The following is a 15722-nucleotide window of genomic DNA, read 5'->3' as shown; positions in this document are numbered from 1 at the left end:
TAAACATAATTTAAAAAGTGTAAGATAAGAATCTCCTAGGCATAGTTTCCTATATTTATATTTTATTCTGTTAAGGGTTACAATATTAGATATAACTGTTTATTATGAGTTGAATATATGGAGTGACAACACAAGAGTTAACACTTTGATGAGAAAAAATGATCATGATGGGAAAACTATTGATTATTTACAAAGTATTTTATAATCAAGTAGAAATAATGGATTAGATGTTGTATGGACAAATCCTCCATAATTAAAGTTGAACATATCAGTAAAATTGTCTGCTTCTTGATTTTAGGTCTATGGAAATGCAGGATCTAGCCAGCCCGCATAGCCGACTAAGTGGTAGTAGTGAATCCCCCAATGGTCCAAAACTTGATAACGCTCATATAAATAGTAATTCCATGACACCCAATGGCACAGAAGGTGAGCTACCATTTTCTCTGACTATGCTTCGTATGTTATTCTTTCTCAAGAGATTGTTCCATCAATCTTTAAGTCAGTAAGTTTTATATAGAGAGAAAATTGTACTATTTTAGGTGTTCCATCTTGGTGTAATATGATGTATAAAGGCTATGTTCAATGTTTGTCAGTAATTAATATTATCAGTTTTCAGCAATAGCTCTCATACCATGTTTATATTCCCTTCACATATTTTCAGTGCATTTGAGTGGTGTTATGTTGCTTAAATTAAAATAGTTGAAATCCATCAACAAAATAATTTGCATTTTAGTGATGGGAAGAACTGGAAATATCTACAGTTAGCTGCTATAAAAGGTAAATTATAATCAGTCATTGCCATTTCTCTATTTTAATTTTGGATTTGCATTTTGTGCAAGTTACTAAGTTTATGAAAGCTTTGCCATATAGGCTAATACAAAGCTGTCCTTAAAAATTTTGTGTTGATATTTCCTAAAGATAATTTGATCAGCTGTATTCAGCTTCTGCTCTTATGATTGATTGTCCAAAATTCAAATAGTTATAATAATTCAGTGAAGGTAAAATATGATACATATTTTTCATGTTTTGATGAAAAGAAGAGAAGTAGCAGAAACAAAAAGCAATTGACTTATCAACTGGCTATATTTGTTTCAATATAATACTAAGAGTACCTCAACACATCTCCCCTACAAATAATTCCTTCTGTAAAAATGTAGAGCTGTTCAGGTAATTGTGGAAAACAGTCTTTACTACATCCTTGCAGCAAAAGAAAACAAAAGATCATGAGTTTCTAATGTATTCACAGATCTGAAACTTAGACTCACATTTTTTTATAAAACAGATTTTTATAGCGTACATTTGAGTATTACTTGTAGTAAAGATGTACTGCATGTTAAAAGCCAGCACATAAATAATGAGCCAAACTGTGTTAGTTATGCATTGCATTCTTCCCGGAAAGACATCTGTCAATCAGGTAGATGTCCCCCCTGAGCTCCCTAGATATCTCCGTTATGCACTCTAATTGGAGGCGACTGTTGTTTGGGATGGCTTATCAAAAGCTGACAGTCAATTGTGCTGGAATTGTGTATAATTTACTTTATATTGTTGCTACAAAATAAGGTTTGTAAGATTAAACTTTAAGCCATTTTTAATTCTAATAACCTATAGTATTCACCTCTGGGGTTCTTTTTGTTCGTTTTTGTGTTTAAATAAATACATATGATTGTGGTTTTCCTATTATTTTAATTAAAGTAGAAAAAATTAAATATTCCATGCCAACAAAAGACTCTTCTGTCATTTATATATTATCAGATATAATTTTGGAACACAGTAAATGTCCCATTTTAAAAGTTACTTGGGCACCTGAGAGCCTAAATTCCATTGACTTTTAATGGGTCTTAGGTTCTTAAGCCTTGAATAGTGACAGGGTTCAGAGTGGTAGCTGTGTTAGTCCATATCAGCAAAAACAACGAGGAGTCCTTGTGGCACCTTAGAGACTAACAAATTTATTTGGGCATAAGATCATGTATTTATACTTGCTCCTGTATTTTTCTCTTTATGCATCTGATAAAGTGAGTTCTAGCCCACGAAAGCTTATGCCCAAATAGATGTGGTAGTCTCTAAGGTGCCACAAGGACGCTTGTTGTTTTTAGGTTCCTAAGTGACTTCTGAAAGTGGGACTTATGCACTTTTGAAAATTTGACCCATTACTTAATTTCATTAAACCAACACATAGCTTTTAATAGTGAGAGTTCAAAGCCCTGATGATCACTAAGGGCTTTATTATAAATGTTCCCAGTTTTGGCCCTTCTATTCAATCTGGAGGTACTTCAGCAACACAGAAGTCGAGCATGTTTCTTTGAACCACAAGACTCTTCCCTTGATCTGGCCACAGAACTCCTTATTGACCTAATCGGAGGTGTGCACACACAGAACAAAGATAACTTAGGGCCCTAAATGTTTTTTGTTTTTAAGGAATGAGTTATATGTATAGTTTCCACTTGTGCCCCAACTTCAGCCAAATACCATTCAACAAATAAATTTGCAAATAATGTTTGTATTTTAGTCAGCGTAATGTTGAGTTTTATTGAGAAATGTAAACTAAACCACTGTAATTTGTTTTAACATAGTTCATTTCAGACTTTAGAATTTTTAAGTTCATGTCTTACTCATTTAGGTTAAATTCTACCAAGAAAAATGTAGTTTTTCAAAGAAATTTTACTACCTGAGATGAAGCCCAACAATTTTCTTTTGTTTGCAATTTCCCTTCAGGTGACATGACTCTGCTCAACACTGCAGACTGGTTGCTAAGTACTAGTACACAGACCACTGCAGGTTTGTGTAGCCATGATGAACACAGCAAAAATGTTAGCATGCATTTTAAGATGATGTCAAAAAAAATAATTCTGAAAAGTATGTCATGCCCACTGTTTCCAGTCTAAGTTTAAATTTATAAAAGCTGCAGTAGTAATTCCTATAATTGTGGTTACCCTCAGTGACAAATAATTAATTTAAGTTGGTGAAAGAAGTATCAGATAATTCATTCTAGAATCAGATATGCACATAGGGTCAAATTCTATTCTCAAATACAGGAATAATTCCAACTGAATTTAGTGGGAGTAGCATAAGAATCCAAAGGCAGAATTTTCCCCTGAACCTGCCAGTATATATTTCTTGCTCTGGGGAAAACCTTTTTTTTTTTTTTAAACTGATAATCAACCTTTAGAAAAACAAGATGAATGTAGCATTTTTTTTTAAATTAAGCATAAACTAAAATGATTTTTTCTTGCACACTCTTCTGAAGTAGGATCTGGTTTAAAATGAAATTACAGGTTCTAGGGATGTACATTGTATATGGCTGCCAAATACTTCCCCTAAAATGCTACAGTATGAAGCGTGTGGTTTGCTTGTTTGTTGCATGTGGAGTGGAAACATGTTGTTGAACATTCATGTGTTAAATGTAATCTGTGAAAATGACTGTTCAAGATGACTGTGGGCCTCATTCTCATTTAAACAAAGGACCCCTTTACATCACTCTGCTGCTTTAAAGGGGCCTTAATGTAAATGAGACTCATGGCCTCAGGTGTATAAATTTTTGCATGTTATAAGTTTGTTATAAAGATATGTTAAGTTTCATTTCACTGTGGGTGTGAGTTGGGCAGAATTCCATACCCCAGAGTGCAAAATGTGTTCTGTAAATTAGGGGGTGGGGGGAAAATCTGTCCCAAAGTGAAATGGCCCTGTTTCAAACAAATGTTCTTTAATTCCTCTCAGACACGTTTTCAGACATGCCTCTTATTGATGTTGTACTACAAGAGGATGTGGTTGCTAGATAGATGACTGTTAGCTAATATTTTTAGCTTCACACTTAGTAGTAAGCTTTCAAAGCACTGAATGGGGATTTAGTTGTGTGATTGAATCATACAGTTTAATCCTTGCATACTGCTGTGATGATAGATTTAGATTGCTTAACGATACATCGTACAGCACCCACATTTGTTTCAATGCAAAATGTGCCCTGGTACAAAGGTGGGCCACACAATCTTAGACAATTATGAACACCTTGTAACCATGGTTGCCAGTGCAGAGATTCCATTTTATTAGCCATTTATTTACCTGTTCCTTATAGGTTGGATAAATTTGTCTATCCATCCAAAATAATTTCAAAGGAGTTTTGATAAGTCTGACTTATTCTTGCTTCAGATGCCAATTCCTCTATGAAATGATCTCCTAAATTACAGCAGTTTCTATAAATCAAAGCAATATTCATTTAAATTCATATCAGGCCATGAGAGTCATTACGGCCTGTGTTGGTGTGTGGTGAGGAGGAAATAAAATTTGTTCATTGTTTTAGGAAAAGCCAGAAATAATACAGTAATTTCTTACTGGTTCATTTGTTTTCTCCTATCCTAATATACCAGCCCAGAGTGTAAATCCTCCTACCAGCAGATGGAGAAGGAACAGGGAAAGCGAGACCTTTTGTCATATACTTCTTTTTTAAATGGGAATGGCAGTCTGTCTGATCCTGCTTAGTTGGAGGCTTCCCGAGCAATAAATTTGATAGTAACACTAAAAGGTTTGTTTGAAAATATTCAGGAAAAAGTAAACTCAGATAACAAAACAGGAGAGGATATCTGTAATATTTGTACTTTACCCCATTACTGTAGTCTCTGAGTGCCTCACAATCTTTTAATGTAATTATCTTTTACTACACCCTTGTGAGGTAGGGAAGTACTATTATCACCATTTAACTGAGGTATGGAGTGACTAAATGACTTGACCAAGGTCACACAGGAAGTCTGTGGCAGACCAGGGAAATTAATCTGAGTCTGGGTCTAGTGCTCTTACTGCTCTAGCCCCTTCACAATTTTTCCTCTCAGAGAAGGGCTCGCATGGTAGGACTGACACAAAGGGACTGGGAAAATTCAGATTAACAGGTAAGAGATGACCATTCTTCAACTTTAATTTTGCCAGCCAGTGGCAGTTTCAGGAAGTGTCCAGCTTGGGATGGGTACAGAGAAAAGGCTAAGTTTAGCAAACTGTCCTGCACTGAAGCCACCTTCTGAAGGAGCTCCCAAAAGTGGCTGCTACATTAAATTGCTAATTCTACCAAGGGATAATCACTTCTAAACTAAGAATTAGAAATGACTCTCAGGGCTTGTCTACATCAGAAAGTTGCAGCGCTGGTGAGGGAGTTACAGCGCTGCAACTTTGAGAGTGTCCACATCTGCAGGGCATCACCAGCGCTGCAACTCCCTGTTTGCAGCACTGGCCGTACTCCCGTTTTGTCTCGGGTGTAGAGGATCCAGCGCTGGTGATCCAGCGCTGGTAATGCAATGTAGACACTCACCAGCGCTTTTCTTGACCTCCGTGGAAGGAGGAAGCCTCTGGTAATCAAGCTGGTTTCCTTTCCCGGTTTGCTCTCTCGGTCCCGGAGCCAGCCAGCAAACCGCAGGGAAGGAGACCTGCTTGCTCGGGGTTCCGGGACCGAGAGAGCAAACCGGGAACGCCGCGGTTTGCTCTCTCGGTCCCGGAGCCAGCCAGCAAACCGCGGGGAAGGAGACCTGCTTGCTCGGGGTTCCGGGACCGAGAGAGCAAACCGGGAACGCCGCGGTTTGCTCTCTCGGTCCCGGAGCCAGCCAGCAAACCGCGGGGAAGGAGACCTGCTTGCTCGGGGTTCCGGGACCGAGAGAGCAAACCGGGAACGCCGCGGTTTGCTCTCTCGGTCCCGGAGCCAGCCAGCAAACCGCGGGGAAGGAGACCTGCTTGCTCGGGGTTCCGGGACCGAGAGAGCAAACCGGGAACGCCGCGGTTTGCTCTCTCGGTCCCGGAGCCAGCCAGCAAACCGCGGGGAAGGAGACCTGCTTGCTCGGGGTTCCGGGACCGAGAGAGCAAACCGCGGCGAAGCTGGTTTCCTTTCCCGGTTTGCTCTCTCGGTCCCGGAACCCCGAGCAAGCAGGTCTCCTTCCCCGCGGTTTGCTGGCTGGCTCCGGGACCGAGAGAGCAAACCGCGGCGTTCCCGGTTTGCTCTCTCGGTCCCGGAACCCCGAGCAAGCAGGTCTCCTTCCCCGCGGTTTGCTGGCTGGCTCCGGGACCGAGAGAGCAAACCGCGGCGTTCCCGGTTTGCTCTCTCGGTCCCGGAACCCCGAGCAAGCAGGTCTCCTTCCCTGCGGTTTGCTGGCTGGCTCCGGGACCGAGAGAGCAAACCGCGGCGAAGCTGGTTTCCTTTCCCGGTTTGCTATCTCGGTCCCGGAACCCCCCTTGAAGCCGCCCAACAGCGCTGCAGTGTGGCCACATCTAACACCACTTGCAGCGCTGGTTGCTGTAAGTGTGGCCACTCTGCAGCGCTGGCCCTATACAGCTGTACTAATACAGCTGTAACAACCAGCGCTGCAAAATTTTAGATGTAGACATGGCCTCAGGGAATTAACCTAGGCAGAAACTGGAACCTCTGCCCAGTTAAAGTGTCTTTATGCAGTATTAAACCCACTGAAGATAAACAGAGGATCTGTTTTTTTCTAGTTTACAGCATTCTCTTCACATTGAGGGTCATAGAGGTGCTTCTGTCTCATTTTGAGGGGCCAGATAGGAGGGAAGAGAGATTTCTAGTCCCAAATAGATGGGGGAAACCAGATAACAAAAAATTAGGTTGAGATTTTCAAAGCTGTCTAGTGGCACATTTAATTTTGAAGGCAATTGGATGTCAAAAATCCCTTAGGTGGCTTTGAAAATCTCAGCTTTAATCTGTAAAGTATCTGACTTGACTGAGAACCAGGATGAGATGCCTCCGCAAAGGCAATAAAAGCTCCCCACTGTCCTGACCCAGCAGGTGACCATTAGGTAGTGTTAAGACTGTTGAATCTGAATCCTCCTTCACGGATTCAAAAGAAAGCACTGGGAATGTTTGTCATGGTCTTAAAATACCATAGGGTGCAAAATGTTAGCTATTAGACTGGTTGTATATTTAAAATTAAAAAAACCCATCTTATCCCTTCTGTATGGCAGTTTGCAGAGGAAAACTGTACCTTGTATTTCAAGATCCTATAGCTACTTCCTGGGCTCTATGGAAGTTGACTTTCTTCCTTTAAACAACCCATACTGAGAGAAGGCAAGATTGTTAACAGTGTTGCATGTTCTCCAGACTCTGTAACACACATACAAGCAAAAGTCTTTATTAAAAAGGATTACATTTAAAATCAGTTTCACCATCCAAAAGTATTACATTTTCTTTACAAATATTCTTTAACTTAAAAACAAAAACACTTAGTCTGGAAATAAATAGTTAAGAGATCTAGACACTTCCCACTTTCATAATTCTTCTTTATTCACTTACCACTCCACCTAACTTACACTGTCCAATAACCTTTAGTGGACCTCTTTATTTTCTTCTGTAATAGAAATATATGTTTGGATGCATACTGTAGATATTATATATTATTTATTAAATGTGTAACTCTGTAAGGTGTCAGTGTGATGTGTTGGTGGAGTAGAGGAATATTTAAATCTACAGAAATGGAATAATTGGTTTATTTTGTATTATGAACTATGTTGAGCATATGATGGGGCCTGTTTCTATTAGCATACAATATGTTGAGCTTGCGGATTTGTATTTTTAATAATATAGCATTTAGAGCAGCTTTTTTGCAGTGGCTAATGTTGTAGTCTTAATCTTATAATATATAGGAAATGGATCCCTTTAATCAGAAGTAGGATTTTTCAAATTTTAGTAATTTGGTATGTTAACTGTTATACATAATCTTGTATATTATAGGAAGCAAAATTATGGTTTAGTGGATGATGATAGAGTGGTAAATGGTCAGTGATGAAGAATTCTTTGGTAGCAGGGAGTGTCTGGTTCCGTTCTTTGTTCATTTCCAGCTTCTACCACTTGGGTATTATGCAGTTTCTAGAGCTCATGATTGTGAAGAAAAGCTTGTAAAGGTTAAACATGTCTAACTGATTCAAAGACATCTGCCTGTGCGCATATAGTGCTCCTGTGGGAATTCTGCACCACCGTACATGCACAGAATTTATGTCTGCCGCAGATTTATTTGCTTCTCTGAAGAAAAATGACTTTCTGATGGGGAAGCAAAGGGAAGCCACAAGAGTGGTCATATGACCCTCCCCAGCAGTATGTTTTGGGTGCCTAGGGCAGCCAGCAGAGAGGTAAATCGGTGTGGGGCAGGGGATGGGACGGGGGAAGACCCAGATCTCTACCCTGCTCCAGGCTCAGCTGCTAGTCCTGACTGGGTTGGGAAGAACAGGACTACTTCTTCCCCTGCACAGCATTTGGAGCTGGGTCTGACACCCCCCGCAGATTTCTCCCCCAGCTGCAGGAAGCCCTGCAAACCCCTGCTCCAGCTTCCTGCTCCCATCGTTCCTTGCTCCATCCAACCCATGTGCATCCAGACCTTCCCACTGATCCTGACCCCCCTGCACTCAGAACCCCCCTCCTCCCCCCGAGAAGCCTCACTCCCCTTGGACCACCCCGGATCCCCACCCCACTGAGCTGCACCTGGATCTCCACCTCACTGAGTCCCACTCCCCCAGCATCTGGACCCCCCCACTGAACCCTCCACACCTAGACCCGCCTGATGAGCTCTATCCCCTCCATATCTCCCCTGCTGAGTCCCAACCACCTTCACCTGGACCCCCCTGCAGAGTCCCATTACTATTGCATCCAGAACCCCCCAGTAAGCCCCTGTGCATCTAGACCCCTCCTGCACCAGATCCCCCACTGAGCTTCCCACACCCAAATTGCCCCACACAGAACCCTCTCAACCCACATGTGGCTCCCTCAACTCTAAGCCCCTCCACACTTGGATCCTGCCTTTCTGAGTCTGCCTTCCCACACCTGGTGCACCTGCCTTGGAGGGGGGATGCTTCTAGGACAGTCCTAGTCCTTGCGCTTTGTCAGGGTTGGGTGCAGCCTCACTGATGAGTCCATGTCTGGGGTGTGGGGAGCTGCACAGTGATCTCTCACCTCTGTGCAGCCAGTGGCCTGTGCTCTCCAATGCCATGCTGGAGCCTCCACATTTATTTGACAAATAAAATTTGCAGTATTTTAAAATATTTTGTACAGAATTTTTAATTTTTTGGTGCAGAATGCCCTCAGGAGTAAGATAGCCTAAAACAATAGCTCTGAGAAGGGGAATTACCCAAGCATCTTAATGGGGTGTGAACTCCAAGGTCCTTCTGCCCTTGGGGCTCCACCCTAGTAGAAGACTTTGTGTGTGTGACAGAAGAAGATGATGACAATGGGCCCAGTCCAACTACTCATGCAACTGCACCTGGCTGTGGGTATGCACTGGCCCCCCTCCTGCTACCACATCTGGGAGGAATAAGGGAGATGCATGCAACTGCACCTGCTTCTCTTGCAGGGAAGGTGGATCTGCCCCTGCCATAACAACTCCAAGGAGGCCCCCGTCAGAGTGTTCCTAGGGCCCCGGGCAGGCTTAATCTGGCCATCCCCTCCCAAGATGTGTGCTTCCTTCCATGTCCCTCCTCTTTACCTGCTTCCATTACCTGCCAGTTTCCTATGCCATCCATGCTCTTGTTCTTCTACCTCCTCAATCCAACTCTGTGCTTCTTCTTAGCCTGTCTGGCCTCCTGTCCTGCTATATTTCCTGGCTCTCCAGCCTTGTAACCTCTCCCCCCACCTCCGTGCGTGAGCGCATGCACGCACACACGCGCACACTCACTCACTCACTCACTTGTGGCTCAGCCCAGCAGTCCCATAGCAAAGTTTAATCAGATGGAATCAGGAACAGGACAGTTTATAAGTGTTTTTAAATATAAACACATTTAATATTATATTTTAAACATTTATCTGTATCTATGTGAAAACAGGATCTTTCTAATTCCTCCAAACCTTCCTTCAGACACAAAAAGGTGCTTCATTTAAACATAGTCCAAGAGCAAAACAAACTTGGAGTTTCTAGGCCAACTCATTTCAGTGAAAGATAATGTTCCAAAAAAAAGTTATGGAAAATTTTAAAGTGGATGAAAGTGACATTTCTGAAATACCCTAACTTCAATAAAACTTCTTTTTCTTAGCTTCCCAAGTAAACTTCTAGTCTGTAGCATGTGACATTTCAGGGAGATCAGAGGTCTTTAACGGGATTTTAGTGGAGAGTAGGGGTGTTTAATATCAGACTTATAATGGCAAGTAGTTTCAACCATAAGTGTGGAGCATCTCCCACCATTCCATAGTGAAAGATGGAAATCTCTTAAGCACATGAAACAGCATGGACATCAACTTCCTTCTGTGTGGGGCTACTCAAGTCCAGGAAACAGACATTGGTAATCAGGATGATCTTTAATATATCGGGCTCTAGGTTAGAAGTTCCTGCTGTAGCAGGAGAAGAGGGTGATGTAGAGAGAGATTTAGTGGCTTCAGTAAGTCATGCCTCCTAGGATGGTTTGGAGCTATCAAGATGACACAGTTTGGATGTTGCGATTTTCTGAAAAGCTCTGCTTGTCATAGGGGGAGAGAAAAGATGTATGCCTCAAAGAGTAAGCGAGTATCTGATTCCAATCCCAGTGAGTCCTGGAAACCAGAGGAAACTCTCTGTACTTTCTTGTTTGATTAGGAGGTACTGATTGGATACTCCCTGCCTAGAACTTCAGATTCTGCTTGAAGGTGAAACCTCTCTGACTTCTGGCCGGCCAAGTCTTTGTCATTGGCTGATGGTCCTGTGACATCATGTGGCCAATTGCATTAACATCTAAGCAATATTTACAGAAATTAAAGAACACTGACAATTTAGCCACAGACTAACAAGGGTAACACACAAGCCATTGTCCATGCTCAGGAAGGTCTCCACAGCCAGATTATTTGTGGTGGGTTTAGTGAGGAAAAAATTAAGTGTGATCTCCATCCCAAAAAGCATCTCAGCTTTACTGTCTGATTGAAGGAGAGATTAACCTAAGAGGACCCTGACAGATGCTCTAATTTTCTAACCACCAGCAAAGAGAATATTTCAGCTCTGTAACAATGATAAATGGGTCAACCTGAGGTCAGATTAAGATGGCCAGTAGTAGAGAAGCCAAAGTTGCAGTGTTTGAATGTTAGCAGAAACTTCTTGATGGTGGAATTGGTTAGTTGTTTGCAGGGCCGGCTTCAGGCACCAGCTAAAGAAGCAGGTGCTTGGGGCGGCCAATACCAACGGGCAGCACGTCTGGGTCTTCAGCGGCAATTCGGCGGAAGGACCTGCCGCTGAATTGCCGCTGAAGAGTGGAGTGGCGCAATCGCACTGCCACTTCCTCCCCCCCCCCCCCCGCCCGCCCGCTTGGGGTGGCAGAAAGCTTGGAGCCAGCCCTGATTGCTTGGGTTTTGAAAATTAGACCAGAAAAATCCCAAGTAACATTCCTGCATTGGTAGAGAGATGCACTAGGTGAGGGTCAACTTCATTCTAGTAACCCCATGTGCTTAAAGCAGGACTGGCCCCCTGTTGATCTGCTGAGCTCAACAGGCAGTTTTGCCTGTCAGGCAAGCATTAGGGGTTCAAGCTCAATAAAGCTGGCACATGGTGACTTTTGCTGAACAACCCAACACTCTGAAATTATTCCTGGGGGAATTCTGCAGGACTGCGCACCTGCAGAAAACTCCCCCACTCCCACCCCCAAAAACTTCCTGTGCTTCCGTGCAGAAAATGCCAGGGAAGCAAAGGGAAGCTGTGGGAGAGAGAGGTAGGGTGACCAGATGTCCCAATTTTATAGGGATAGTCCCAATTTTGGGGTCTTTTCCTTATATAGCCTCCTGTTACCCCTCCACCCCCTGTTATGATTTTTCACACATGCTGTCTGGTCACTCTAGAGGGGGGGAAGAGGGAGAACCACCATGGATGCAGGTTTTTTTGGGAGGGGGGATTGCCCTCCCAAAGAGAGGCTAGGTATGGGGCAGGGCACATGGGTTACGTGCCACTGCATTCCTCTTTCCCCTCATTTTGTAAGGCCAGAGCTAACCAGGTGAAGGAGGCTGTGTCTTTGCTCTGTTGACTCTGCAGCTGAATGATGCTTCCTGGATCTTAGTGCCAGTTGTGCTCCCCTTCTGTGTTTTCTATGCAAAAGTGAATAGGGCTGGATAAGATTGGGGGGGGGAGATAAGGAGAGAAGGAGGATGGAGGGAAGAGGCAGTGGGGAAGGAATGGGGTGGAATAGCCCCAACCAGCTGCACCTGGACCCCCACCCCATCAAGCCCCACTCCCCCAGCACCCAGATCCCTCCCTGCCGAGCCCCATTTCCTCACAAACAGACCCCACCCCTGTTGAGCCCCAACCACCTTCACCTGGATCCTCTGCAGAGTCCCATTACCTGTACACCTGGAGCCCCACAACAAGCCCCTGTGCATCCAGATCTCCCACTGAGCTGCCCGCACTCAGATTGCCCTGCACAGAAACCTCTCACCCCACACCTGGATCCTTCCGCACTAAGCCCCTCCATACTTGGATCCTGCTGGGCTGAGCCTGCCACACACCCCTGGTGCACCTGGCACAGAGGGGCAGGGCCCTGGGGTGTTTCTGGGGCAGGCCCAGCCCTTGCACTATGTTAGGGTTGGGTGCAGCCTCACTGCTAAGTCCCTGTATTAGGGGAGATGGGGTCTTCAGGGTGAGCTCCCACCCTAATGCAGCCAGTGGCCTGTGCTTCCCACTGCCATGCTGGAGCCAGATTTATTTATTGACAAATAAAAACTGCAGAATTTTAAAATATGCACACAATTTTTTTTTGTGAATTCCCCCAAGAGTAAGGAACATAGTGATTCATTGCAGCCCCATCATGATTTCAAATGGAAATCTGTGTATCTCCACAGATATTTTGTTAAGAGATGGGGTTTTGTAACAGTATGTACTGTTGCATCTTTAACTTCTGCTTTTTAGTCAAAAAACTTAATAGGGTGTTTCTGTAGCTATGCTTTTCATTAAGAACATAAGAATGGCTGTGCTGGGTCAGACCAATGGTCCATCCACTTCAGTATTCTGTCTTCCAACTGTGGCCAGTGACATGTGCTTCAGAGGAAATGGGCAGAACAGATCAATTATCGAGTGATCTGCTCTGTTGTCCCTTCCCAGTTTCTGGCAGTCAGAGGCTTAGGGGCACCTGGAGAATGGAGTCGTGTCCCTGACCATCTTGGTTAATAGTGAGAAGTTACAATAGTGTCCAAAGTTATGACCAACATTTCAGTCTTAATTAATAGGCAGCAGGTTTAAAACAAACCTTCGGAAGTACTTCTTCACACAACACACAGTCAACCTATGGAACTCATCATGGAATGTTGTAAAGGCCAAAAGTATAAGTGTTCAAAAAAAGAATTAGATAAATTCATGGAGGATAGGTTCATGAATACAATTGTTGGTGTTGTTATAACTTATCATTATCTAAATGCTTTTATTTAAAATGTTGCTTTTGGACATATGGTACCCTGACTATGCCATAACTTTTTTATATTAAAGAATTTTTTGTACTAGATGTCTATGTGTTTGGGGGTGCGTCTGCTATAATGTATTATATACTTAAGAAGAGGAGAAGATGAATGCAGCCAACAGTTGTCTCTGTGGGAAAATAATAATTCTGCTGCAGTAAGAGCTAGATGGTGGTATTATTTCTATTTATTTATTTATTAGTGCCTTATATATGACTGCTTGTGACTTCCTAACATGAACATGATTTTTTGTGCTGAGGCTATAGCTTCCGTAGGACATTAGAGAAGACAGCCATGTCCCTGATCGTGCATATACTTACACATATACTTAACTTGACCCACTGTGAGTGGTCCCAAGCAGGTAAAGTTAAGGATGTATATAGTTTTATGCAGGACCTAGGGTCAGTAAGTTTTCACTAAGCCTCAGGTAATGGTGGTGCAAATGTAGCATCTGTTGCAACTATTTCCTTGATCTTTTTAATATTTTTTTTTTTAAAGAATTTTTTTTGCCCCCTCCTTTTTAAGCATCAGAAAAAATATTGGGGCCTGATTCTCATTTTCACTAAAACTCCTTTACATATGCACCACATTTATGAATTCTTTACTCTGCCAGAGCAGTGTTATGATGCCAGTGTAAATGAGAATCAGCCTCTTGGGCCCAGATTTTTAAAGGTATTTAAAAGCAGCAAAGAGTCCCATGGCACCTTATAGACTAACAGATGTATTGAAGCATGAGCTTTTGTGGGTGAATACCCACTTTGTGGGATGCAAGGTATTTAGCCATTGGTGCGCTCAGCATTGCAATCCATAGTAGACTGAGAAGCCTACATCTTATTTTCAAAAGTGACTTCGGCCTAGTTTATACTTAAATTGAGGTTGTCATAGCTGCATTGCTCAGGGTTGTGGAAAATCCATACCTGTGAGCAATGCAGCTATGCTGACCTAAGTCCCAGTACAGGCACAGATGGATCAGTGGAAGAATGCTTCTGTCGATCCAATTACCATTGCTCAGGGAGGTGGTGTTCCTACACCAAAGGAAAAACCCCTTCCATTTGTGTAGGCTGCGGGATCATGCTGATTAAGCTACGGCACAGTAGCTGTGCTATTATAGTCCCTGTAGTGTAGACATGGCCTTAGGTACTTGGGAGCCAAAGACCCACTGTCAGTAGTAGTATAAAAAGGAAGTAATGGATTTCAAGGATGAATTTTCACTATTGTGTTGTTTGCTATTTTACAAGGAATCTGAGAGAACACTTATCTTTCTTGACTTGGACCAGAATTAATGCCATTTGGGAGTCTGTCTGTTTACACAAATGTCAATGGGAAACAAGTTTAGGAATCTATTTCAGATGATAGTTTGGAGATAAAACCAGATTAGAGACTACCAAGCAGGCAGAATGTTGAATTACCGTAAGTGACCAAGTTCTCCGAATTTTCAAATGAACATTAGACTTGAAATGGACATACAAAGGATGTTGGACTAAACAAATCTTGTTTGATTAGTGGTAGATATATGGAATGATATTTCAGAAAAATGCTCCATCACTGAAAGCCTGTATCTCTACTAGAATCACATTTAACTGCTGATATAGTGTGGCATATTAGGAATCTGATGATTTATATGTAAAAATTGTCTACATATGAATAATGTTAATGTATACATTTTAATACCTCCAGAAGCCTATTACCAGCTATTATGTAGCAGAGAAAGAAATTAAGAAATATAAGCAAAGAAGAAAAGATATTTTCAGATGAAATTTGGAATGAGATTTAGAGTTGATGAGGTAGAGAGAGAGGTTATTCCAGATAGTAGAAACTGCAGACTAGAAGGCTCTTTAAATGTGTATATTGCAAGTAGCAAAGAATCCTGTGGCACCTTATAGACTAACAGACGTTTTGGAGCATGAGCTTTCATGGGTGAATACCCACTTCGTCAGATGCATATAGTGGAAATTTCCAGGGGCAGGTGTGTGTGTGTGTGTATATATATATATAGAGAGAGAGAGAGAGAGAGATGGTTATTGTTGGTGAGAGAGACAAGCGTTCGTGCCACACATCGCTTTTCTTCAGATCTGGGAAAAATACTCCGAGCATCACAGCTAAGGCCATGTCTACACTCCAAAATTATATCAACCTAATTTACATCGGCATACAGCCACTGAAGTTACTAAATCACTTGTGTGTGCATGGCTGGCTCCTTGTGTTGGCGATGCATGTCCTCACTTGTATCAACTGTATTGTCAGGGTGGGCATTGTGAAACAGCTCCAGAAAGCCAGTAACACTCAATATAAGTAACATGGTGTCTACACTAACACTGGGTCGACCTAATTACATCTACTATTACTCTATGCCATTCGTGGG

The 15722-nt window shown here is 42.6% G+C and overlaps 1 protein-coding gene across 1 annotated transcript in view; it reads left to right on the top strand.

Annotated features, from left to right (window-relative positions):
- The first annotated feature begins 326 nt into the window (after positions 1–326).
- EYA1 (EYA transcriptional coactivator and phosphatase 1) overlaps positions 327–15722 on the top strand; it is a 136516-nt gene continuing 121120 nt past the window's right edge. Inside the window, 1 exon segment of the mRNA XM_030553263.1 lies at positions 327–426. Within this exon segment, the coding sequence (XP_030409123.1) occupies positions 415–426 (12 nt within the window). The 5' untranslated portion in view covers positions 327–414.

This window comes from Gopherus evgoodei, chromosome 2 (genome assembly GCF_007399415.2).
Source record: "Gopherus evgoodei ecotype Sinaloan lineage chromosome 2, rGopEvg1_v1.p, whole genome shotgun sequence".
In the NCBI taxonomy this organism is placed as follows: Eukaryota; Metazoa; Chordata; order Testudines; family Testudinidae; genus Gopherus; species Gopherus evgoodei.
The sequence above is the reverse complement of the archived record's forward strand: the minus strand, read 5'-3'. Positions and strand labels throughout refer to the sequence as shown.